General features: G+C 40.4%; 2 protein-coding genes across 5 annotated transcripts in view; one reads left to right on the top strand and one right to left on the bottom strand.

Annotated features, from left to right (window-relative positions):
• Positions 1–6,360, top strand: part of LOC114031782 (AFG3-like protein 2) — a 53,905-nt gene extending 47,545 nt beyond the window's left edge. For all 3 annotated transcript variants that reach the window (XM_027846891.1, XM_027846893.1, XM_027846892.1), the window contains exons 16-17: positions 1,969–2,163; positions 5,363–6,360. In XM_027846891.1, coding sequence (XP_027702692.1) covers positions 1,969–2,163; positions 5,363–5,611 — 444 coding nt within the window. In that variant the 3' untranslated portion in view covers positions 5,612–6,360. The remainder of the gene's footprint in view (positions 1–1,968; positions 2,164–5,362) is intronic.
• Positions 6,361–7,627: 1,267 nt separating this feature from the next.
• Positions 7,628–24,757, bottom strand: LOC114031783 (tubulin beta-5 chain). Of its 2 annotated transcripts, XM_027846894.1 has the most exons (4): positions 24,479–24,757; positions 23,442–23,550; positions 22,058–22,168; positions 7,628–8,753 (listed from the first exon to the last, which is right to left on the bottom strand). In XM_027846894.1, the coding sequence occupies exons 1-4, from the start codon at positions 24,533–24,535 to the stop codon at positions 7,690–7,692; spliced, it is 1,341 nt and encodes a 446-aa protein (XP_027702695.1). In that variant the 5' UTR covers positions 24,536–24,757; the 3' UTR covers positions 7,628–7,689. The 2 variants fall into 2 exon arrangements, with proteins under 2 accessions (XP_027702695.1, XP_027702696.1); XM_027846895.1 differs by lacking the exons at positions 23,442–23,550; positions 24,479–24,757 and adding an exon at positions 23,342–23,421.
• Between the last annotated feature and the right edge of the window lie 458 nt (positions 24,758–25,215).

Raw genomic sequence — 25,215 nt, 5'->3', positions numbered from 1 at the left:
GTAAGATCCTGACTGTGGTTCCTCAGTACTTGAACTCTTTCTTTTTGACTGCTTACGGTATTTTTTCTTGGACCTGGAAATTCTGGATTTTGTCTGTGACGTTCCTGAGAGTTTTCATTTTAGGTTTTCTTTCAGGATGTGACTGGCAAATTCTATTTTCAGTTTGGCCTTTGGTTCTTGCAGACCTGAGCAATTTATTTTTTTTTTCATGATTTCTTGAAATATGATGACCTGGTTTTTTTTTTTTGTTTTGTTTTGTTTTTTTGTTTTTTTGTCATGGCTTTAACATAGTCTGATGATTCTTAAATTATCTCTCCTTGGTCCATTTTTTTCAGGTCAGTGTTTTTTGTTTTTAATGATACTTTACTTTTTTTTTTTTTCTATTTTTTCCAGTCTTTTGATTTTATTTTAATATTTTCCTTTTTTCCCATAGAGTCATTAACTTGTTTGGTTTATTCTAATTTTTAAAGAATCTGTTTTCTTGGGTAAAGTTTTATATCTCTTGTACTAAGCTGTTAGTTTTTCTTTTAGTCTTTCCTACAAAGTCTTTCCAATTATTTTTCCGTTCCACTCTGATTTATAAAGTAATTTTAAAATTCTTGCTTTATTTCTTCCAGGAATTCTAGTGGACCCTTGTCTACACTGTGTTTTTCTTTGAAGTTTTGCTTGTAGGTGTTTTGAAGTCATTTGCTTTTTCTGGGTTTGCATCTGAGATATCCCTAGTATCATAGTAACTATTTGTTGTGGGAGCCTTTTTTTTTTTTAATTGTTCTTACTTCCCCAATTGGGACTTTGTATTAAGGCCCGGCCCAGCACATTTCCATCTGAGTGATGTCTGGGCCTCTTCTGGTCCTGATTTCCATTCTCTGGGATCTTGCTGTTGCTTTCTCCAGGTTTTGAGCACTGTGTTCTTCAAGAATCTCCAGAGAGGTTCAGGCCAGGAAATGGCAAACATTCGATGTACCCAAAATGATCCAATCCCTTTAATTATAGTGCCTTCCTCTGTTGATTATTTCCAATTTATGCTCCACATATCTTGTTTTTACATAATTGTTTGCATGGAGTCTCCTCCTTAGACTGAGTTCCTTGAGAGCAGGGCCATCTTTTACTTTTCTTTGTATTCCCTGCACTTACCACAGTGCCTGGCACATAGTTGATGTTTAATAAATATTTATTGACTAACTGAGCTAAGGCAGTCTTCTCCCTTTCTGTTGTGAGATTTGCAAGCTTGTGACTCCAGTTTGCTCTAAGTGACAGAGCTTTGTGCCTCCCTCTGGCCAGAGTTCCCGTAGATTGCTGCTGGCTTCGGCTATGTCAGTTAACTGGTTCAAAACAACACATGTGAGCTCCCTACCCAGCGTATTCAACTGTAGGCGTCAGATAAATCTGGGGATAGAATCTAAGATCCCATTCTAGCCCAGGTTCAAAACCACACAGCTGCTGCTGGCTTCTGTTCCTCCTTCTTGCCTAGTACACATGCTCAGGTCTGATGATTCCTTGTTCTGATATACAGCTGTAGGTAGGCCATTGCTACACACAGGTTCCCTCCCAAATCTGTATTGGATCTGTGAACTGGCTCTGAGAGGGAAACAACCTAATTATAGGTTCCAGTTGGATCCTATAGAGTGATTTGTGATCACTTCTTGTCCTAATACATAGCAAGCTGCGTTCCTCATTTTGTTCCACAGGTTGGAAGGCTCTGGGTAGCACCTTCATGGCTAGACCCTGTCCTTAATGCCTGCTGACTTGTCTCCTTATTCTAACCCCAGCTAGAAAAATGACGGAGGGTGATTTTTCCTTGTTTTTCTTGATCACAGTTTCAGTATGGTGCTCTTTATAGCTCTTGATTGGAATAGTTGTGGGAAAGAGCTAGGGTGTACTGCTTTCTCTTATTTCATCATCTTTGCTGGTCTCAAGAGTATTTGCATTGAGATTCAAGTCACTAAGATATTTATTATTTTCTTTTAGATTGTTCAGTTTGGTATGAATGAAAAAGTGGGTCAGATTTCCTTTGACCTTCCACGACAAGGAGACATGGTATTGGAGAAACCATATAGTGAAGCTACTGCAAGACTGATTGATGATGAAGTACGGATACTTATTAATGATGCTTATAGACGGACAGTAGCTCTTCTTACAGAGAAAAAAGCTGAAGTAGAGAAGGTGGGTGTTTTATGAACCAATACTTTGAAGAGTTTTGCCGAAAATTAAAGTAATAAACTTGAGTATTTATCTTCCTTAGATTAAGAAAGGTATAATTTTACATTTTATACTTGTTTTATATTTATATATATATATGCAAATGTGTACAGAGAGAGAAAGAATGGTATTTATATGGGCAGCTTGTTCTTTAAGGAAATGTTTAAGAAGGGGGAAGACACAGCTACACTCTAGACCTCTGTCTTTGAGGTGCCAGTTCTCAGCCTGATCTGAAATTCAGGCCTATCAGAGAATAAGGAGAATATTGAGATATTTGGTGTTCAGCTGTTATGTTCTTTCCCTCTTTCCTCCTGGAATTTTTTTTATGCCATCCATGCCAAATTTTGAACCACAACTGCTTAGGCTAAGGAAAGAGCAAGACTAACTGAAATTTGCCTTCTTTCATTTCTCTTCTCCTTTCTGCTCAAACAAAGATTGAAATGTCCAGAGAGCAGATGAGAGAAAAGAGTCCTTACGAATCCTTACAAACCTTGCATATAGTAGACACTTCATTAATATGTGGTAAATCAATGTAATAAATAACTAGAACTGAATAATTAAAAATTGACAATGTAAGTTATATGTGAGTATGCATGCTTCTTCATTTTTATTAGTGTATTTGGTTTGATAGTCTCCTAAAACCATTTGTACATGAATTAAGAAATCTTTATTGACCTCTGGGTTTCACATATTTAGCAAATTACTCTTTATCTAGTGTCTGTACAGATTTTAAAAAAATATTCTATTCAAATTCATCAGATATTTATTAAGTGCCTACAGGTGGTACTGGGGGAGATCGAAAAGTGTAGGTAAGATTCAATCTCTGACCTCATGGAGCTTACAGTTTAGTAGGAGGATATGACACATCTTCGGATAATTAGGATGAAGGTAACATGATAAGTAAGTACATAATGGAGCTGTAAAATGCCTTGTAAAGTCTGAAAGGAAATAGGCTATTACTGATGGGACATCAGGGAAGAATTGCTTCTTAAAGGAGGTGACTTGAAGTTGGCTTTTCAAGACTAAATAAGAATTCATTAGGCCTGGATAAGGAGGTGGAGAGAAAGGATAATTCACTCTACTTTTTATGAAAGAGACAGGTAAGTGTGTTATATTAGGGAGTTACTTTTGAAAGCAGCTTCCAGGTTACTTTACAGGTCATAGGGTTAAAAAAGCAATGAACAAATCTGTCTGAATGACTAATGTGTGTCTTGCTCTGTGCTTGGTAATGTGGAGAGCCTCTGCTCCCAGGGAATATACAGTCTGGAGACAGAATGAACAAACATGAAAAATTTAGAGGGCAATAAAGTATTAGACTATGTTATACTGATTATAGGTTTATTAGGAGTTCAGAGAAAGACATGATCATTGTACCTTGGAATAGTAGATAATGGTAATAGTAATAAGATAGTAGTAATAGTAATAATAGTAGTAATGGTCTTCCTTCCTTCAAGTCAACCTCATCACATCTGCCAGAGTGATTTCCTAAAGAGCAAGTCTGACCACGTCATTTATTGTATTTATATATATATATATATATTTTTTTTAATTTATTTTTAGTTTCCAACATTCACTTTTATAAGATTTTTGAATCCTAACTCTTTCCTCCTTCTTCCCCTTCCTAAGATGGCATGCAATCTGATATAGGCTATACATGTATAGTCATATTAAACATATTTCCACGTTAGTCATGTTGTGAAAGGAGAATCAGAACAAAAGGGAAAAACCATGAGAAAGAAACAACAAAGACGACAACAAAAAAAAGAAAATAGTATGCATTGATCTGCATTCAGACTCCATAGTTCTTCCTCTGGATGTGGACAACATTTTCCATCGCAAGTCTTGGAATTGTCTTAGATCTTTGCATTGCTGAAAAGAACAAAGTCTGTCAAAGTTTGTACTCAATAAACTCCTCCATATCCTTATTACCTCTAGGAGGAAATACATGCTCTGGCTTTAAAAGCCCTCCACAGACTGGCCCCAGCCTACCTTCTCATTCTTATTATTCCCCTTCTTACATTTTGGAGTCCAAAGACCTTCTTTCTATTCCTTACTCATAACACACTATCTTACTCTTCTGTGCCTGTGCACTAGTTGTCCTCATCCCTATGTACTCCTTCCTTACTTCTACCTCTTAGAATTTCTGTTTTCTCCAGTGTTTAGTTGAAGTGCCTTGTTCTACATCAAGTCTTTTCTAATATCTTTCCCCAGCTGTTAGCACCCTCCCTCAAAAAAAAAAAAATTTATTATGTACATACTGAATTATGTACATGTTATCTCATTTGATAGAATGTAAGCTCCTTGCAGGGAGATACATTTTCATTTTGTCTCTGTATTCCCAATACCTAGTACTACACCTCGCATGTAGTGGCACTTAAAAAATGCTTACATGTTGATTGCTGATTGAAGACTATCGTGAATAACACATGATGCAGATTTTGTAAGCTCTGTACTAGATTGTAAGCTGTTGGAAACAGAGATTGTGTTCTGTTTTTTTTGTTTAAGACACCGTGGTACTTGGCACCTCACAGATATTCAGTAAATGTTTGTTGGATGAGTTAATCCCACTTTCGTGCATCTTTTAAATCTATAATACTATGTAATAATAACTGCTGTTTCTAACAATGACCCTGATAACACTACATGTACCAGGGTACTTTCCAAATCATGAAAGATGCGTTAGATTATATGAAATATTGTTTAGCATTGTATTACCTTGTGGCACTCATTTTTTAAAAATTGGTTAATGTATATACATTTAGTATACAGACACACACACACCTATAAACTCTTGATTCAGTTTACTAGAACACCTAATTAATGCAGGTATGTAATTATGAGTTCCATATGGTAGAGGAAAACATCTTTAATACTTGCTCTTAGTGTTCACAATCTTACATTAACAATAAGAGCTGTAAGATAGAGATATATATATATATATATAAAATGCTGTGGTACTTCCTCTCAAGCAAAACATAGGTGTATTAAAATTACAGAGTAGGTGATTATTACAAACTTAGTTTAATTTAGCCCTTGCTGTAGGACTAATAGTCTGAACCAAACCTGTTTAAATGTTTTCACCTGATCATTATTAAGTGATCTGGGATAATCTTATACTGTGTTCCCCTGGTGTATGTATTTAATAGAAATTGTTCTGTTTCAGGTTGCTCTTCGATTATTAGAAAAGGAAGTATTAGATAAGTCTGATATGGTTGAACTTTTGGGCCCCAGACCCTTTGCAGAAAAATCTACCTATGAAGATTTTGTAGAGGGCACTGGAAGCTTAGATGAGGACACCTCTCTTCCAGAAGGACTTAAAGACTGGAACAAAGATCGTGAAAAGGAGAAGGAAAAAGAGGAACCACCAGATGACAAGACAGTAAAACAGATCAAAGGAGAGATGCCATTTTAATTTCGTTTTGTCTTATGTTATCAGTTTGCACAGTACTTCAACTTTGGCTTTGTCAGATTAATGAAACCCGGTGTTGAAGCATTTTGTCAGGTTGGTCTTAACCTACTATTTCCCCTAAGGTTGAAATGATAACAAAAAAGAAAGCTGTGATTTGTATACAAGGCAGGTACTTTATCTCTAGGCTTCAGAAGTCATTGTCAGTGGTGATGGTATAGCTCACATCAAAGGAGAACTAACAGAGGAGAAATCATTAAGTAAAGATTTCAGTAGAGTTGATTGGAAAGATTCTTGAACTGTGCCAAGCTCTAGTTTCTTGTACCTAGGAAACATGTGCCTGAACATGTCAGGTATAATTAATTAATTTATAAAACTTTGCAGTACTTGAGAGGTCAGTTTTTTCCTCTCACAAACCCACCCACCCTTACTTCACTCTCCTTATCCTTCAATGGTTCCCCTCTCATCTGCACAAGGCAGATAGACTGTGAAATGAATTGAACACCTAATGAGGAAAACATTCTAATTTCATGTAGTATTTTTTTAAAATTCAGATCATTTGTTGTGTTTTAATCAAAAGGTTTTCTACAGGGAGCTGTAAGATATTAAAAATGTGAATGTATTGTGTAAATAAGGCTGCTTTGAAATAAAAAATAAACTACATACAATGTCCTTTTTTGAACACAGATTTGTTTACTTTAAGAAAATATACTTGCAGTAAACTTAACTCTGGGGATGGATGATCCTCTTTATTAGAGAAGGCTCTTTCATATGAAATTTTGACGTTAGCATTCTGTCTCTTCTTATTACTTTTATAATAAGAAATGTTGATAAAGCTTCTGGTGCCCATGGGAAATCTGATAGGTGAAACTCTGATATAGTCCAGTTTATTAATGCTTCTTGTTAAGAACTCATTTGTTAACTCATCAGTTAGTTTCAACAGAACTTGGAATAGCACACTAAATCCCTTATACTGTCCCTTTTTTAGAGACAAGGAATCAAGCCTGGATTAGTTCAATTTTAACATGCCTATTAATACTTATTTAGATCTTAGCATCAAGCCCATCATGCCAGTGTTGAAGGTCATTCATTACTTTTCTAGTCCTGTAGATTTTTTATAAAGTGGTCAGAATTTGTAAAATGAGGGGGTTGAACTAGGTAATGTTAGCTCCCTTCCAACTCTGAATCTTACAGACCAGATCAAGGGTCTGCAAACTATGGCCTGCAGGCCAAATCCAACTTGCCACCTGTTTTTGTACATTTTAAAATACAGCTGTTGATTTAAAATGTAAAAACCAGTCTTAGCTCTTGGGCCAGGGGTGGGGAACTTGAGGCCACATGTGGCCCTCTAGGTCCTCAAGTGCATTGTATTCAAAGGGCCTCAAGGCCACAGGTTCCCCACCCCTGTCTTGGGCTGTAGTTTGCCAACTCCTGGACTAGATCTTTTATGTGTCTTTCTTAAATTCTGTGATTACATTTATATTATCAGTTATATCTTGAGGAAATAATCAGTTCCTGTTATATAAAGTAATATTTCTTTGTTATTTGTCCTAAAACGATTGTCAAGCTTTGCTGAGACATGGAAGCTACCAAAAATACTAGTTACTATCTCTAAGATTTTCTGACTTGCTGATAAGAGTGGTTTCTCCCTTTCAGCTTATTTCTTCAGTAACCAGCACTGGCATTTTGCAAACCCCGGAAGAGAGATGAAGCACAACCACACACCCCTAGGAGTTACTGTAGTTGTCATTAGTTTGTATAGTTATTTCTTTTTTCTTCTCTAACTTGGCTTTGTTAAAATAAGTATTTATTTTAACCTATCCCCCCCAAAAAAGCAGATGTAATAATATTTTTATTATGAATAGATTTTCTTAAAGTTTATGTTGCATATTCAGTATAATATGATACTGCACAGCCTATTTTTTCCCACAAAGGGATGAAAAGAAAAATTCTTAGTTTTCCAACTACCTTCCACGTCAGTTATCTGCCATGTTCAAAAGACTTTAAATTGAAGACAGTTTATACATTTAAAGGAATTTTATTAAGCTTTCATTCATGTTTTCATGTGATAGGGAAAATTTTTTTTATTCATTGATCTCTTCCTCATCATCTTCAAAAGTTTCCTCTCCATCATTGGCTGTAGCTTCTTGATACTGCTGGTATTCTGAGACTAGATCATTCATATTACTTTCCGCTTCTGTAAACTCCATTTCATCCATTCCCTCTCCTGTAAACCAATGAAGGAAAGCCTTCCGGCGGAACATGGCAGAGAACTGCTCAGAGATGCGTTTGAAGAGCTCCTGAATTGCAGTGCTATTGCCAATAAATGTGGAGGCCATTTTAAGGCCACGAGGAGGGATGTCACATACAGCTACCTTGACATTATTAGGGATCCACTCTACAAAATAGCTGCTATTCTTGTTCTGGATGGCCAGCATCTGCTCATCCACTTCCTTCATAGACATTGGGCCTCGGAAGACAGTGGCCACAGTGAGATACCGTCCATGTCTTGGGTCACAAGCAGCCATCATGTTCTTAGCATCAAACATTTGCTGAGTGAGTTCTGGGACCGTCAGGGCTCGGTACTGCTGACTACCTCTGGCTGTTAAAGGAGCAAAGCCTGGCATGAAGAAATGAAGGCGAGGAAAAGGGACCATGTTGACGGCCAGTTTGCGGAGATCAGCATTGAGCTGCCCCGGGAAGCGCAGTGAGGTGGTTACCCCACTCATGGTTGCAGACACCAGGTGGTTAAGGTCTCCATAGGTTGGGGTGGTAAGCTTCAAGGTACGGAAGCAGATATCGTACAAGGCCTCATTGTCAATGCAGTAAGTTTCATCTGTGTTTTCAACCAGCTGGTGGACCGACAGGGTTGCGTTATAAGGCTCCACCACAGTATCAGACACTTTGGGAGAAGGCATGACGCTAAAGGTATTCATGATTCTGTCTGGATACTCCTCTCGGATTTTGCTGATGAGCAGTGTTCCCATACCAGACCCTGTTCCTCCTCCCAGGGAGTGAGTGAGCTGAAATCCTTGCAGACAGTCACAGTGTTCACATTCTTTCCTCACTACATCAAGCACTGAATCTACTAGCTCTGCTCCTTCAGTGTAATGTCCCTTTGCCCAATTGTTTCCTGCACCGGTTTGTCCTGCAATAAAACATAGAAGAAAAATGCATGTGATTTGAAAAGGGAGGCCTAATCTTCGTCTAAAAGCATCAATACAAAAAAAGTTATGGAACTCTTCTTTCCCTATAGCCTGAGTTGCAAAATTTAAAAAGAAAAATTTAATTCTTGTGCATACATTCAGTACTCAAGTTATGTACCAGGTGTGTGGTATTCTGCTAGACAATGACAATTATCAAAGAATTATATGCCATGCTGTTTGCCCTCAAACAGCTTCTAGTTTGGAAGACAAGTTTAACAAATGACATAAATTTATAGTTATTGTATTTCCTCTAATGCATTCAGAGAGCTGGAAAAAAAAAAGATAAATCTCACCTGATAGAAGACATTTATTCCTAAAAAGTTTCTGGGGAAGCAAATTTCTGTGTGTCATAATCCCGTTTTCCTTGTTACTTTTGTCTTGAACTTGGAGAAGTATTTCACTAGGAAAAAATTTGGTCCTAATACTTCAAAGATTCATGATTCTGTCAGACTGCAACCATTCTAGCTTTGGTAAATGATAGTTTCTGTCACCAAAAATTTTATTTCCCTGTACTCAACCTCTGTGATTAGCTTCTCTGAACATCATGCAGATGGACCACGATTGGACCTATGTTCTGAAGTATTCTCCAGCTTGTTAAAAACCAACTGCAGCTTGTGCTTCACTGGCACAACCTGTGAGAACTCAAGTCATTTCCCTGCTGAGATGAGGCATCACAAGTAGGACTTTAGTAGAGAGCCGATCCAAAGATACAATAAATTTGCATGTAAGAGTAAAGCAAATCTTTTTTTTCACTTTTTCTTTTATTTATTTATTTTTTTTAGGCTACTGGGGTCAAGTGACTTGCCCAGGGTCACACAGCTAGTAAGTATCAAGTGTTTGGTCTGAGGCCAGATTTGAACTCAGGTCCTCCTGACTTTAGGGCTGGTGCTCTATCCACTGTGCCAACTAGCTGCCCCTGTAAGTCTTTTTTTAAAAGCACATTTGAATTTTTTCTAATTTATCAACTTTTATTTTTTATTTATATATATTTTAAATTAACATTTATTTTCTCTCCTACCTCTTTCCCACTGGAAAAAAGGAGAGGGAAGACAAAACTTTTGTAACATATAGTCAGGCAAAGCAAATTCCTGTATTGGCCATGTTAAAAAATGTGTCTCATTCTGCATATTTAGTCCCATCACCTCTGTTGGGAGGTTGGTAGGCAGCATTCTTTCTCCTCTGGAATCATGTTTGATCCTTCCACTGATCAAAGTCTTTCAGAATTATTCACTTTAAATTAATTTTCTAATAAAAGATTAGTATGTAGGAAAATGTTAACATAAAATTGAGTTATTTTTAGCCCGAAGTTCAGACAGCTTACCTAAATAGAACATACTCCATTGAAAAGTCGCCTAACCTCTCTTAGTCTTTTCTACAAAGGATCAAAATCCTCTGGCTTTTTTTGTCCTGTTACTAATCCTTGATAGAATGCTACTTGGAAATAATAGTTTGATCTGGGCAGAAGAGGCAAAACCACATCAGAAACACTGTTTTAAGATGCAGTCATATGTTAACAGGAGGGGAGGAAAGCACATTTACTGAAGCACAGTGTGGTTTAGTGGGAAAAGGACTTGTCTTGGGGTCAGAAGACTGAAGTCTAGATTCTAACACATTAGCAGTATAACTGAGGAAATGTCAGTGGCAAGTCAGATTGAAAGATCCTATGATCCTTAGCAGCAAAGCAAATACATTTTCTTTGAAGTCATCTCTTCCTAAAAAACCTCATTTTCTAATGTTGAGCCATTGCACATTGCCAAGGACTTTGATGGCCAGAACTCTTTTTTCTGGGTCTTGAGTAGCTGTGGCTGCAGCATTCATAGAAGCAATTACTAGGCCAAATCTCCAAATCTTTCGCTTTTTAGGATGATGGTTACATGACCCTTTACACTTGAGTCCTTTACCTTCTTACTCTATTTTCTCTCATGCTCTGCCAAACCCCAACCTTGGATCATTCCCACCATTTTGTTTCTATTCACATGCTACTGACTGAATCAATAAAAATTGTCAATTCAGTAAGCGTTTATTAAGCACCTACTATGTGCCAGACACTCCCAAGCACTATAAATTTGTTATAAATAATCTGAACGGGGCCTTTACTGCAGTAAGGCAATCCTTAATATTTCCTTAGTTGATTCACTATCCACTCACTGTAGCAGGTGTTCCAAAACTTTTCATTCATTCTTGAGCCTACCGCCTTCCCCCAACCCTCTCAGCTGAAGGCTTCTCTTACTTCATTGAAAAAACTGTCATTCATGAAGAGCTTCCTCTTTTCCCCTCCTCATCTTACATTACTTAGCTGCCTTCTACTATCTCATGAAAAAGTGGTCCTTGCAAAGGCAAATCCATACGTGTTCCCCCTTGATCCCATCTTACCTCATCTCCGGCTTATTGCTCCCACTACCATATCCATTTTCTAGCTAATCTTCACTCTCTACCTATTGACTGCATCTCTGATTCCTACAAACATGTCCATATCTCTCCCAGCTTTAAAAAAAAACAAACAAAAACATAATTTTTCTGACCATCCCTATTATCATACCTTTTCCCTTTCATAGCTAAACTCTGAGAAAGCCATCTCTACTTGGTGTCTCCACTTTCTCAGCTCTTCCTTGCTTCTGAATCCTCTTCAGTCTGTCTTCTGACTTCATCATTCAGCTGAAATTGCTCTCTCCAAAGTTACTAATGATCTTTTAATTGCCCATTCTAATGGCTTTTTTCAGTCCTCATCCTTGCCCTCTCTGCAGCCTCTGACATTGTCAATCACCCTCTTCTCCTTGATATTCTCTTCTCTAGCTTTTCTTGATACTGTTCTCTCCTGGTTCTTCTCTTGCCTGTCTGACTACTCTTCAGTCTCCTTTGCTAACTATGAGTGTTCACCATGGCTGTGTTCTGGGCCTTTTTCTCCTAGTCTCACCTGGTTATCTCATTGGCACCCATGGGTTCAATTACTATCTCTATGCAGATAATTTCCAAAACTATATATCCAGCACTAATCTCTCTCCTGAGCTCCAGTCTCACATCACCTTTTGAACATCTCAAACTGGATGTCCTATAGACATCTCAAACCTAACATTCTTAAACAGAGTCCATTTTCTTTTCCCCAAAGCCTCCTGTTTTCTGATCTTCCCTATTACTGTTGAGAGTACCACCCGCGTGCCACCCAAACTTACGTGTTTTGGTGCCATCCTCAACTTCTTACTTGCACTCACCCCACATATGCAATCTGTTGCCAAGTCTTATCATTTCTACCTTCACTTCTCTCAAATGCATCCCCTTCTCTCCATTCACAGAGTTACCGCCCTGGTCTGGGTCCTTATCACCTCACACCTGGACTATTACAATACAGGTCTCTTCTCTACACCAATCTGTCCTTCACTCCAGAGTGATTTCCTTAATATAGGCTTGGCTTTGGCAACCCCCCCTCCATATAAAATCCTCTGTTTAGCATCTAAAGTCTGTCACTGTCCCCTTCCTACTTTTTCAGTTTCCTTACACCTTGCTCTCCTCCTCATACTTTACAGGACAGAACCCTGGCCTTCTTGCACGTGATGCTCCGTCTCTTGATTCTGTAACTTCATTGATTATCTCCCAAGCCTGAAATTTTCTCCCTCCTCATCTCTGCCTCTGGCTTTCCTGGCTTCCTTCAGCTCAATTCTCACTTCCTACAAGAGGTCTTCCTTCCCCCCAAGCCCTGACTTCCCATTGCTAGTGCCTTCCTTTTGTGGTTCCTTTCCGTTTATACTATATATCTTATATGTAATTTTTTTTGCATGTGTATCCCCCATTAGAATGTAATCTTCTTGATGACAGGGACCATATTTTTGCCTTTCCTTCTATCCCTAGTGCATATATTAAGCCCTTAATAAATGCTTGTTGACTAGGCCCAATGCTTTTAAGGAGGTATTGGCAGTAAACATGGAGACATATGTGTGCATATATATGGATATATACTGGAGCCATGATTTCCTTGATGTAGGAAACATCCTCTAACAGCGTAGGTCAGCACCTTCTCTGAAACTTGTGGTCTTAGTTGCCTAGAGCAGAGGTGTCAAATTTGTTCATGTGGCCCTAACCAGATTAAAATGTAATTAGAAAATGTTTTTAAAATAAATAAAAATATATAAATAATGTTAATTTGTGGTTTTTCTAAGTCAACATGTGGTGTTTCTTTTTGAATCTGAGAAGTTAAATGATTTGCCAGAGGTCATACAGTCATTATGTGTCAAGAGACAGGATTCAAATCCTTGTCTTCTTGGCTTAAAGGATGGCTTTCTTTTTCACTATTCCCTGACGCTTCATGTGAGTATGCTTCCCTAGCAACACTATTTGCATTAGCAGAAAACTAGAAACAACCTCAAGTTTCCATTGGTTGAGAAATGGCTAAGCTAAATTACGAAATATGAATATAATAGAAAATATTTACACTACAAGTAACATGTGAAGAACATGTGAACGCTGCATGTAAACTGATACCATGTAAAAGAAGAATCAATCAATAGTATAAACACGGATTACTGCCACATAATTAAAGACAACAATAACAACTATAGCCTCCTTTCACTCTGGATGCTATACCCGAAATCACGTTAGCTTTTTTAAAATAATTGTTATTAATAATAATACTAATGCCTAACTAATGTATAGTGCTTACTATGTGCCAGGCACTGTGCTAAGTGCTTTACAAATATTATCTCATTTGATTCTCACAACAACCCTGGGACAGAGATGCTATTATTATCCCCATTTTACAGATGAGGAAACTGAGGCAAACAGAGGTCAAATGACCTGCCCAGAGTCACACAGCTAGTAAGTGTCCAAGGTCAAATTTGAAATCGGGTATCCCTGATTCCAGGCACAATGCCCTATCTACTTCACTACCTAGCTGCCTCATTCCACTGTTAACTTGTGCTCAACTTTCAGACCACCAAAAACCATAGAAAGAGAAACTTCACTTATTCCCAAGGCATCTTTCATTGGCAGCTTTCAAATACTTGACAGATATTGACTAAAACAAACTATTATTTACCTACAAATCATAGGCTGGGTGATAACAAAATTCTACAACAAATTCCAAAGCCACACTATGAGTCAGTGGCAAAGGAAGCTACAGATCCCCTAATTTTGACTTTTGGCTAGCAGATCTTCTCCGATGAATAGAGAAAACATGAAGCCAAACCACAAAGCTGGAGAAGTGGGGGTGGGAAGAAGCAGGCATTGTTTTAAAAAAAAGAAAGAGTCAGGAATTCTCAAGCTTTCCAGCTCTCTGCTACAGACACTGCCCTGAAATAATCCAAATGTGATTTTTGTATGTGGACTGCCTGCCATACTGAAGATGGGCTCACTTGATGTTATCTAGCCACAGGCTTCCGCTGACTTAATCTTTATTTATTTTTACTGGTTTGAAGCCAGCTACCTAAAGGGCAAACTGCTTTGTCTGGGTTTCACCAGTTTATGACAATTCACAATTCGCAAACTGAGGTGATTAAAAAAACCAAAGATCAAATTAGTGATAGTGATAAGCATGAAAAAAAAAATAAAAACAAAATATTTTAAGTGCACGAAAGAAAAAAAACAAGGGTAGAAGGGTACAAAAAAGGAGCAATTTTGTTACTACCTTGCTAAATATAATATATAGTCTTTAAAAAAAAAATCCAACTCTACATCAGGGTTTGTTTGGTCTACTTCCTGGTGGGCCATGGGTGGCTCCATGAGCTAAGACTGATGTTTATATGTAAATGATCATTTTTACATATAAATAGTTTACATGTAAATGCATTTACATGTAAAAAACATTCTTGGCTCGTTGGCAGTACAAAAACAGGTGGTATCCAGCCCATGGACCCTAGTTTGACATCCCCTACTGTACATTATGTCCAGTTTCTTAATACAGTTCTCTTTCCTGTTTTTCATATATTAAAATATTTGTGTTTGATGAGTGGGTACAGAATAAAATAAACCATGAACCAATATATATACTAAGTCTCTTTGGTATACCAGTGCTAAGTCAGACAAGTCAGGATCACAGATTTTAGAATCAGAATGGTCCTTAGAGGTCATTGAGTCTAACCTTTTTATTTTACAGATGAGGAAACTGAGGCCTAGAGCTAGTGACTCAAAGGGGATTTGAACTCAGGTCTTCCTGACTCCAGGTCACCTGTGCTATATACTACATTAGTCATATCAAATTCAAATAAAAACGGGGGCCACTAAACCACATACAGGGGCTGCTAGGTGGCTCAGTATATAGAATACTAGGCCTGGAGTCAGGAAGACTCTTCTTTCCGAGTACAAATCTGGTCCCAGACACTCACTAGCTATGTGACCCTGGGCAAGTCACTTAACTCTATTTGCCCCAGTTTCCTTATCTATAAAATGAGCTACAGAAGAAAATGGCAAACCAACCAGTATCTTTGCCAAGAAAACCCCAAATGGGGTCACAAAGAGTTGGATATGACTGAAAAAGACTGAATAACAATATTAATTCATATGGGGCAGGTAGATGGTGCATGGCTAGAGCACTGGGCTTGGAGTCAGGAAGATCTGAGTTCAAGTCTAGCCTCAGACCCTTACTAAGTGTGACTTGGCAAGTCACAACTGAAAACAACTCAACAACAACAATAAAACATATATGAAGATCCCTGCAGGTCACCTATTGTATTTTTATTTATTTTGTTAAATATTCCTCAATTATATTTTACTCTAGTTTGGGCCTGCCCATGTGTTTGACACCTCTGCACTACCCCACAGTCCTCCTCTGTGGTTCTTTTTCCTCCCATTAGATTGTCAGCTTCTTGACAACACAGACATCCAGATTCCCTCACAGCATCTAGTCCAGTGCTGGTCACATCATAAGTGCCTATTAACTATTTGCTGATTGAGAGTTTAAATCTTTTATTATTTCCGAAAGGTAGAGAAATAGGTGGGGAAAAAACAAACACACCTTAGCCACTGAGCTCCTTCTCTGGTCCTGGTAAATATACCAAAAAGCATTTAAATCACCGATGATTTGTTTCTAGAGTTGCAGCAGATTTCTCTCTGGCATGTGCCCCACTTGGTATCTGCACCTGTTGGTAGGAGCTCCAGAGATATTCAGTCTCTTACCTAACTCAGGAGTAAATTCTGCACCTCCTTGCAGTTATTCTTTGCCCAGATTTCCTTTGGTTTAACAGGCACAATGGCCATTTGCACAGCAGCATCCGATATTTATTAAGAAAGGGACATATCAGGCCAAAACTGAGACAGCAGCTCAAGCTTTCCAGTCTTCTGCATGGGGAGCCAGGGCATGGTACAATTACTGAGCATTTCAATTGTTTCAAGTGAGCCATTTCCTTGTTCCGTTTTCCCCTGACTGTAGGCACAGTCTCGGATGTGACTATTACCTCCTGAGGATACAGAAATCACTGTGCTTCCTGCACAGCTGTGGAACAACATAAAAAACAGTTGTTTTTTCTCCTTCTCCTTCATCTTCATCGTCTTTGTCTCTTCATCGCCTTTTTCTTCTCCTCTTCCTCCTCATGCTCTTCTTTCTCTCTTCCTCCTCCTTCTTCCTCTTCTCTCCTTCCCTCTCCCCCTCTTCTTCTCTCCCTCTCTCCTTTTTTTCTCTCTTTCCCTCTCTCCCCTTTCGTTCTTTCTCCCTTCCTCTCTCTCTTCCTCCCTCCCTCCTGTTTTTTTCCTCCTACTATCTTTCTTTCTCTCTCTTTTTCTTCCCTTCTCTCTCCCTCTCCCTCTCTTGCTAAGGTGGCCAGCCACATGTGGCAAGGTGGCCAGCCACATGTGGCAAGCAGGCACCAAAGACCCAACAGAGGACAGGCTACATCCCTGAGCCAAGCTCTGTTGAAGCTACAAGACTCAGAAAAGCAGTTATGTTTCCTCTTTGATCGTTGAATAAGGATTATACCTTCTTGCAAGAAGATAACATTACTGTAGCTACTTTTTAAAAAGTGGGAATGCATTCCTCCATTAAAATAACAAAAAGGTGGAACTGAAAACAAACAGGTTACTTCAGAGAAGCATAAAACAAGAATAAATCAAGTCAGAAGCTGTTCCTTCAGTGAACTTAGAGCAGACTCCAAACCTCTGTTCCCTTTTTCTGAGTTTATACCATTTGCTGTGGTTGCTAAATATTTACAGTAGATTGATTGGTCCTGAAGCTTTCTCTATGTGTTCTTGGAAAAAGAAAGAAGCTAGAGACTTCTGAATATTTTGCAACAGTCTCATAGCAACTGGAGCTCCTAGTTAAATATTTGGGGGTTATGAAATGAACATCACTAGTAATAGCGTGTTGTGACATTGCAGTCAGTGACTCCTGACTATAGAAAATGAGACTGTAATTTTCCAAGCTTCAGTCAAGCCTCAACAGATACCACTGAGCTGTCTTTCCCTGGCAAAGGACACACCCTCTGATTTATGTCCTGTTCAAACCTCTCTGAAGGCACCACTGCACTGTTTAGGTTTTCTAACACTCATGTCTGCCAGATCTGAAACTGGAGAAAAAGTTACAAATGGGAGAATTGCTAAAAGTAAACCCTAACTTTCAGCTGTTCTTTTTGCCATAATATGCATATGACACATTTGACCCACTGAGATATCTTCCCACAGGATGCCTCCATAACTATAGCCTAAGCAGAAATCAATTGGTTTGACTCACTAGCCAGGAAAAATAGGATTTAATCCATTTTTCCCTACAAAAAAATGCATTCCTGTTCTTTTATACCTTGCTGCATACACATGCTTTCCAATTCAGGTGTAGGTTTTTACAAAATACACTTTAACAACTTAAAAAAAAAAGTCAACTCACATAATCTTGGTTTGTATTCATTCTGTTGGGGGAAGTCATAGATGGGTGGTGAGCAATAGTAAGGAACTTCCACTAGATCGGTTACCTGTTGTTAGTGACCACTCAGTGGAAGTACCCCTTCCATTTGGAGTCTAAATCAGGGGTTCTGAATCTAGGGGTCCATTGATCCCTCTAGACTTCAGGGGTTCTGTGAATTTAGATGGGAAAAAATTAGATTTTTATTTTCATTAACCTTGAACTAAAAATTAGTATTTCCTTCAATTACTTAGAAAACATTATCTGAGAAGGGGTCCATAGACTTCACTAGACTGCCCAAGGGGTCCATGACACAAAAAAGGTCTAAAGACAGCTAATATCAATATTTCAGCTACTCTAAGAGTTGCTGTCTTTCACTCGGAATACCTGACCCTCCAGTTCCAATTCAAACACATGTGCATTGCTTGTTTCTTTTCATCCCAGCCCTCTATACTGGAGACTGTATGACAGAGTGGTAAGAGCCCTGGACCTGTTGCCTATTAATGAATCCTACAGGACTTTGGAAGTCCTATAGTCCTATAGGAAGTCCTATATTGCTACCATAGAAAGAGGACAGGATCTAGAGTCAAGGGACCTGGATTCAAATCCCAGGTCATCTGCTTACTAGACACTTACTTAGCTGTAAGTTACTAAACTTCCCTCAGCCTCAGTTTCCTCATCTGTAAAATGACAACATTCAATCCCAGGACAAGAGGTTCAACTGAAATAACATGGTGAACACTTTCCAAACTTTAAAGCTCCACCTAAATACCAGCTATTGTTATTACTGTCCCTTTGACAGTAGGCTAATCATTTAATCCCGTAGGCCTCCATTTACCCAACTGGAAAGTGGAAAGAGAACTTGTGGCTCTAAATGTATGATCTTATGACCTGGGTGAGTGTGCCAGCTGGACCACTTGTTAGCTATATGACTTGGGGCAAATTATTTCACTTTGCTCTGTTTTATTCACTCACTCAGTCAATATTTATTAAATGCCTTCTATGTGCCAGACACTCTGCTGGGATACAAAAAGGCAAAAAACAATCCCTGTTTCCTCATCTTGAAAATGAGAAAAAGTATGCATTTTTTGCTTACTAAATAGGGTTATTATGAGGAATAAAGGAGATTTCCCATGTGAAAATACTTCCAAAACTGCAAAAGAGCTAAATAAACGTAAAGTAGTCATTCTCAGAAAGGCAGCATGGTTGAGTAGGGAAAACATGGGTTTGAGTCCTGCCTCTATATTTACTAGGGATGAGACCATTGACAAGTCACCTCCTAGGATCATCGATTTAGAACCAAAGGGACCTCAAAGGCCATCTAGTCCATTCCCCCCATTTTACAGATGAAGAAACAGGCCCAGAAAGGTAAAGAAGAGATCTGCCCAAGGACAGTAAGTGGCAAAAACCAGGACAGGAACCCATTTCTTCTAACAACCTTTTTGAGACTCAGTTTCCTTATCTGCAAAGTGAAGATAATAATACCTGTAAGTCCTCAGCTCACATGAGATAAAGTAGGCAATAAGATGCCTTTGCATACCTTAAAATGCAACATAAAATATCAGCTATTATTATTCTCCCACACATTAGAGAATTAAAAAGCAGAAGCTTATATGATCTAGGGGAAACCAAGAAGATGGGTGCACATAATCTCCCTCCCAGAGAGGGGGATCTGAGCATTGGTTTGTTTGTTATATTTTTCCCCAGCAAGAAGGTTGTTGTTGACATTGTTAAGCTGATATTCAGCTATTGAATGAGCTTTAGGATTTTAAAATGTCACAGGAGGACATATATTTCAGTAGAAATCATCTACTTCAGTTCTCTACTTTTACCATGGAGGAAAGTGAGGTACAGCCAGATGAAGTCATTTGATCCTGATCACACAAGCAGTACCTAAGTAGCAGATTAGAAAATCCTTCTAACACTCCTAATCCTGGAAGTGTGTCAGATTTGAAATTATAGTTGGACATAGTAGATATTTTTATTCTACAAAACTGGCATTTCCCTAAAATGGTGGAGTTTGCTATCATTTAAAGGAAAATAAAACCCAAACTTCACTGGCACTCCCCAAGAGAGAATTTCCCTTGAACTTGGGCCATTTTTTCTGCATATTTCCTGTGAGGACACTGTGGCCAATTCTAGGCATCAATATTTCCTTAGTGGGGAGAGAAAATGAAGGATGTGGTGTCATAAAGATAGTGGGAGGACCCCAAAGCTAGACCTATGAGCTTAGAGGCAAGGTTTGGTGAAGGCTCAGCTCTGCAACCTCTTCCTTTTACAAAGAGAAGAGTTTGGGGGGTTTTGGCTGCTTTCCTCAATAACTGTAGTACCAGAAACCAAACTTAGACACAAGCCCCACCCGAATCACTCCCACTTTTGGCCAACTATGTCTTCCCAGGAGTTACTGCAGTGCACCTGAAGCTGGGGGAGCTGGGCATGTGACTTTCATAGACCCATCACAGTTAACTTGTTGCCCGAATTTCATAAAGATCTGGTTCCAACCTGAACCAGTATCCCTGGGGTTAGTAGAAAGAACATTGTAACTGGAAACAGAAGACTTTGGTTGAAATCCTACTTTTTTTTTTTTTTGGTTGAAGGCAATTGGGGCTAAGTGACTTGCCTAAAGTAACACAGCTAGTGAGTGTTACGTGTCTGAGGCCAGATTTGAACTCAGGTCTTCCTGACTCCAGGGCTGGTGCTCTATCCACTAAGTCACCTAGCTACCCCACAAATCCTACTTTCTAGACTAATTGTGTGACCTTCATAAAGCACTTCAGTTCTCTCAGTTTCCTCTTTCATAAAATGATGGAGGTCAGAAAACATAGTGCTAAGTCTGATTCTGTAGACTGGGATACCCGTTTTCTCCTTCCAACATCATCATAGCCTTTACCGCTTAGAGAGGAGAACCAGAGGAGCCCTAAAATTTGGTCTGTGTCCTAGTTCTTGCAAAGATAATTCTGTACAAATGGGTAGCGTCACTTCACTATGTGGCCTTACACCCTTCGGGATGGGAATGGAGTTGGGGGGCATTCTCCCCTCTTCCTATGACATTATACTAAACTTGTCCTGTAGGCACTAATTTATTTAGTATGTACACTGAGGATTTGGGTAGAGCAGTAATATTCACTGTGGCTCATTTTAGATCCCACCCTGCCCCCCCCAACACTCCCATGGACTGACACACTCCACACTCACGCCGTTTCCCTAACACCAATTCAATTAGTGGAGCTACTGAGAATATTTGTGACTAATTGTGGGTACACATTTATCATCTTAATTTTTATGATCTTTAATGTAAATTCTCTTCTGCAGTAGATAATATATATATTTAAAATCCACATGGTTTGTATTTTGAGCCAGTTTTTGGAACAGCCTTGGAAGGCCACTACAATTCATGAACCACACTGATTCAAATAATGGGATGGAACACAGGGCAGAGGAGAGATGCTCCCAGTTTCATGTTGCTACATCTTTTTACTCTAAGGTCCCTGAGGCACTAACTACCTCAGGGAGAAGCTAAAAGAGATACAACACTTTTCCTCTCTAAGACTTTACTCATTCCTGGAATGACCTCCCTCCTCTTCTCTGTCTAAGTTCCTCCTCATTCTTCAAGGACTAACTCAAGCTTCATTTTTTTTTTTTTTTTTTGGAATGAGGCAATCGGGGTTAAGTTACTTGCCCAGGGTCACACAGCTAGTAAATGTCAAGTGTCTGAGGCTGGATTTGAACTCAGGTCCTCCTAACTCAAGAGCTGGAGCTTCATCCACTGCATCACCTACCCTGTTCCCCAAACTTCATTCTTCTGTGAAACTTTTTTTGAACACTGTAGTCTGAAAGTATCATTGCCTCCATAGTATCTCTTTCTGCCAGAACCTGATCTTACACTTGCTTATAATTGTTACTTATCTTTTCACGTGTATGTGTCTCATCTCTCCTACAGGACTGCAATTCCTGCAGAAGAGGTCCTTGTCTTAAAACTTTCTGTACCCCCAGTGCTATTCTATGCTATGCTAGCTTAGGGACTGAATTATGGTAGGAGTCCAATAAATGCTTGTGAATTTATTGGGGCAACTATATAAATAGCATTTGTTGAAGGAATTTATGAATAAATAAAGGAATGCATGAATGAGAAACACTGCTTTTCTATCAGGTACATTTAAAGAGCTATTAATAGTAGTGGTAGCATTAATAATACTACAATTTTGTTTTCATACAAGAGTGTTTTCTGTTCCTGTAAAGTTCAAAGTTCATATCTATCTAGTGCCTCATTTTTCCTGCTCCTCAAGAGTTTGAACATGAGGCAGATCATTCCCCCCCATACACATACACCCCTAATCCCCATTTTGCAGATGGAGAAGGAAAGACACAAAAGCCTAAAGTGATATTGATGATTGTCACCCAATGACACAGAAAATCAGACAGGAACATACGTACCAAAGATGAAATTGTCAGGCCGAAAGAGTTGACCAAAAGGCCCAGATCTCACACTGTCCATGGTTCCTGGTTCCAAGTCCACTAGGATGGCCCTGGGAACATACTTCTGGGCTATATTAAAAAAAAAACAAACCCATCCCACCATGTTATTTTCTAAGGCTCTCTTCCAGGTAGGAGCTAACCTCTCTCTGATTAATTCCATTAATCTTGACAACTCCCTGGGATGTATCCTGGGAGTTGGGTCTCATTCAGAGAGGCTTCTATGAGCCTGCTATGACTTCCTTGTTTCCAAAGGGAAGCTTTCCATTTTTAGTTCCATGGAAGATAAATTGTTTTTGTTGTAGCAGCTGATTTGGTGCTCTTTTGGTTCTTTGGTCAATTTCTCTCCTCTAAAAAGTTTAATCTTATTAATATTGGTTCCCAAAATAGGTTCTCAAAAATTCCAATGAAAATCATGTAGCCCTCTACCTTCCTGCTGATTACTTTCATTTGTATGGACCCTTTTCATTCCAGCTGGACAAGAAAGAAATTGTTTCCAGCTACCCAATAGAGTATAGCTGCTTCTGAGGTGAAATGTGAACAGAAACTATTCTAATACACTCCCTAGACACAAAGAGTTCAAGATGACCTAAGTCTCTAGAAAACTAGTCATAACCAGTTCTTAGAGAACTGAAATCCACCAATAATCTAAACATTTAACCTTTATCCCCTAGTATTAACTTCCTTCCCCACAAAGACTCATCATCATGGTCTCAGCAGCAAAATTGATAGATTCTAATTTAACTGTCTTTGTCCTTGGATGCACAAGCAGAGAAAAGAAATAAAAACCCAAAGGGCAGACAGCAAAAGTGAGAAAGAGAAGCCAGAAACCCAAATGAGCCAAAAGTTATATAACACAAACTCCTTTTTAGTCAAAAGTTAGCAATACTTTTTCTTCTAAACGTGTAAAATGTGGTTTTTGATTGGGGAGAGGTGGGGGGGATAATAAGAGAGGGGTGGCTTGGGGAAGGAAGAAAAAAACTGGCATCCCAGACAACTGAACACTTCTGGTTGGAATTCATTTAAATTAACAGCGGATTTCCCGCCTCTGAGGGGGAGGAGCAGCAGCAAGCTCCTATTGCAACTTTTCCGAAAACATAACTGTCTTCCGGGCCCCCTTCCTTCTCCTCCGCAGGGCCGTGCAGAAAGAGCTGTCCAGAGGGAGGGAGGGAGGTGAGGGACCCTGCCCAGACAGACTAACTAGGCTGACCGCCAGGGAACCATGCCCTGGGGGAGAGTGCTTGCCTCTCCAGCAGGTCCGGCCTCGAGGGGTGGAGGGTTAGCGGATGGGAGGAGACAGTCCCCGACCCCCTTTCCTGGCGCACCGCACACGGGCACAACTCACTGGATGACTCATTGTAGTAGACGTTGATTCTCTCCAGCTGCAGCGCCGAGTCACCCACGTAGCCTCCGGCTGGGTCAATCCCGTGCTCATCGCTGATCACTTCCCAAAACTTGAGGGAGGAGGAAGAGCAGAAAGGAACAAAGGGGGTGGGGAGGACAGAAAGTAAGCACTTAGATGGACTGAACCCCTTCCTGGGCTGCCTGTCCCTGCCACCCAAACAGCCCTCCTCCCTCACACCCCATTCCCTATCCACCGAGGGAATGCGGGCAGCCTCCCTCCTCCTCTTCTCTCTGAGTCCTAGGGAGAGGCGGGTAGTAAGTACTCCTGATTAGGCAGGAGGGGAGGATTGCTGGGGGCGGGCGAGGGGGGGGATCCGTAGGTGGGTGGGGAAGAAGTTGGGGGGCGGGGGACGTGGTATAGCAGCTGCTGAATTCCTGGCGCGCCTGAGCTCTGCGTTGAGCCGCTCCCTCTCTGCTTTGGGAGGGAGTGGACTGGAAACGAGGAGACTGGACGGGCCAAACCGGGATGGGGGATGAGGGATGAGGGGTAAGGGTGGATCAGCGTGGCCTGTGCCGGATTTAGGACTCTTGGCTTCCTGCTGACCCCCACCTTCACTCAGCCTCCTCCACTGCCTCAGGCTATATTTTAGAGTTACACGCGGTCGGGCAGAGTAGGGTTTTGTGTGACTTTGGATGCCTAGAATGGGGCAGGGAGAGGATTGAGGACTGCGGGACGGGTAGTGGGATAGGACGCCAGGAGAGCTCTGGAGAGAGAAACTGGGGGTAGTTGCATGGAGATGCGAGAAGGGAAGAGAGGGGACTGCCTGGCCCGACTGATGACACTTTAGAGGGACCGCACAGCTAATTCATCTCTCCTGGTACCAAACTCAATAAACAGCAATCCTTCAGCACCACCCAACATCATCTTCCTAATTCTGCTTGCAATCTCTAAGAAGCACCCCTCCCCGCCAAAACAGACGACCTTCCCCACCCCGCTCCAAACCCACCCCCACCCCTGGCGCAGCCCTACTCTCCTACCTTGGTGCCAATTTGATTCCCGCACTGTCCTGCCTGGATATGGACGATCTCCCTCATCGCGGACGGCGGTACCGAGTTCCGCTGAGCACTGCTGTGTCCTCCGGCTCTAGGACGTGAGCGCAAGCGGTTTGTATAGGGGGAAGATGGTCTGAGTGAAGATCCGGGGACACTGCGGGGACTTCGGACTCAACCACCTCGTCTTGTCTAGTTCCCCGCTGTTTCCTCTCCCTTCCCAACAGCTGCAGTGGTTCGTGTCCCCGACTAGTCCCGACTGCCCGAGCCCAAGAGAGACCAGCTCCGGACCCCGCCTCTTCCACCCAATGCTATCTTCCACCCCTGGCCTCGCCCCTGAGGCACAGAGGAGGTCCCGGGACCAATAGTAACGGGCCTTAACCCTCCCGGAGACGCCCCCATTTTCCTCCTCCTCCTTCTCCTCCCCCCTCAGCTCTGCCCTACAAACCCAAATCGAGCTTTTGAGCATCAACCACAGGGCAGGGCTCAATCTTCGCTAGCCCACCAGGAGCTTGCAGTCCAGATTGAAGTGTTTTGCTAGGACTCTAGGACTAAGAACGAAACCGACTGTGTTCTCGGTTCCTACTAACCCGCCGCCCGCTCCCCCTCTCTCCCATTTCTTGATATAGTAAAAAGTGCTCTAGATATGTTGACGATCTCATTTCCTCGTCTGTAAAAAAATTAGTAGCTGGGTTACAAGGAGGCAGTATGGTGCAGTAGATAAG

The sequence above is a fragment of the Vombatus ursinus genome, unplaced genomic scaffold, assembly GCF_900497805.2.
Source record: "Vombatus ursinus unplaced genomic scaffold, bare-nosed wombat genome assembly UNPS02015255.1, whole genome shotgun sequence".
NCBI classification, from domain to species: domain Eukaryota; kingdom Metazoa; phylum Chordata; class Mammalia; order Diprotodontia; family Vombatidae; genus Vombatus; species Vombatus ursinus.
Note: the sequence above shows the minus strand (reverse complement) of the source record. Positions and strands in the feature narration are given on the sequence as shown.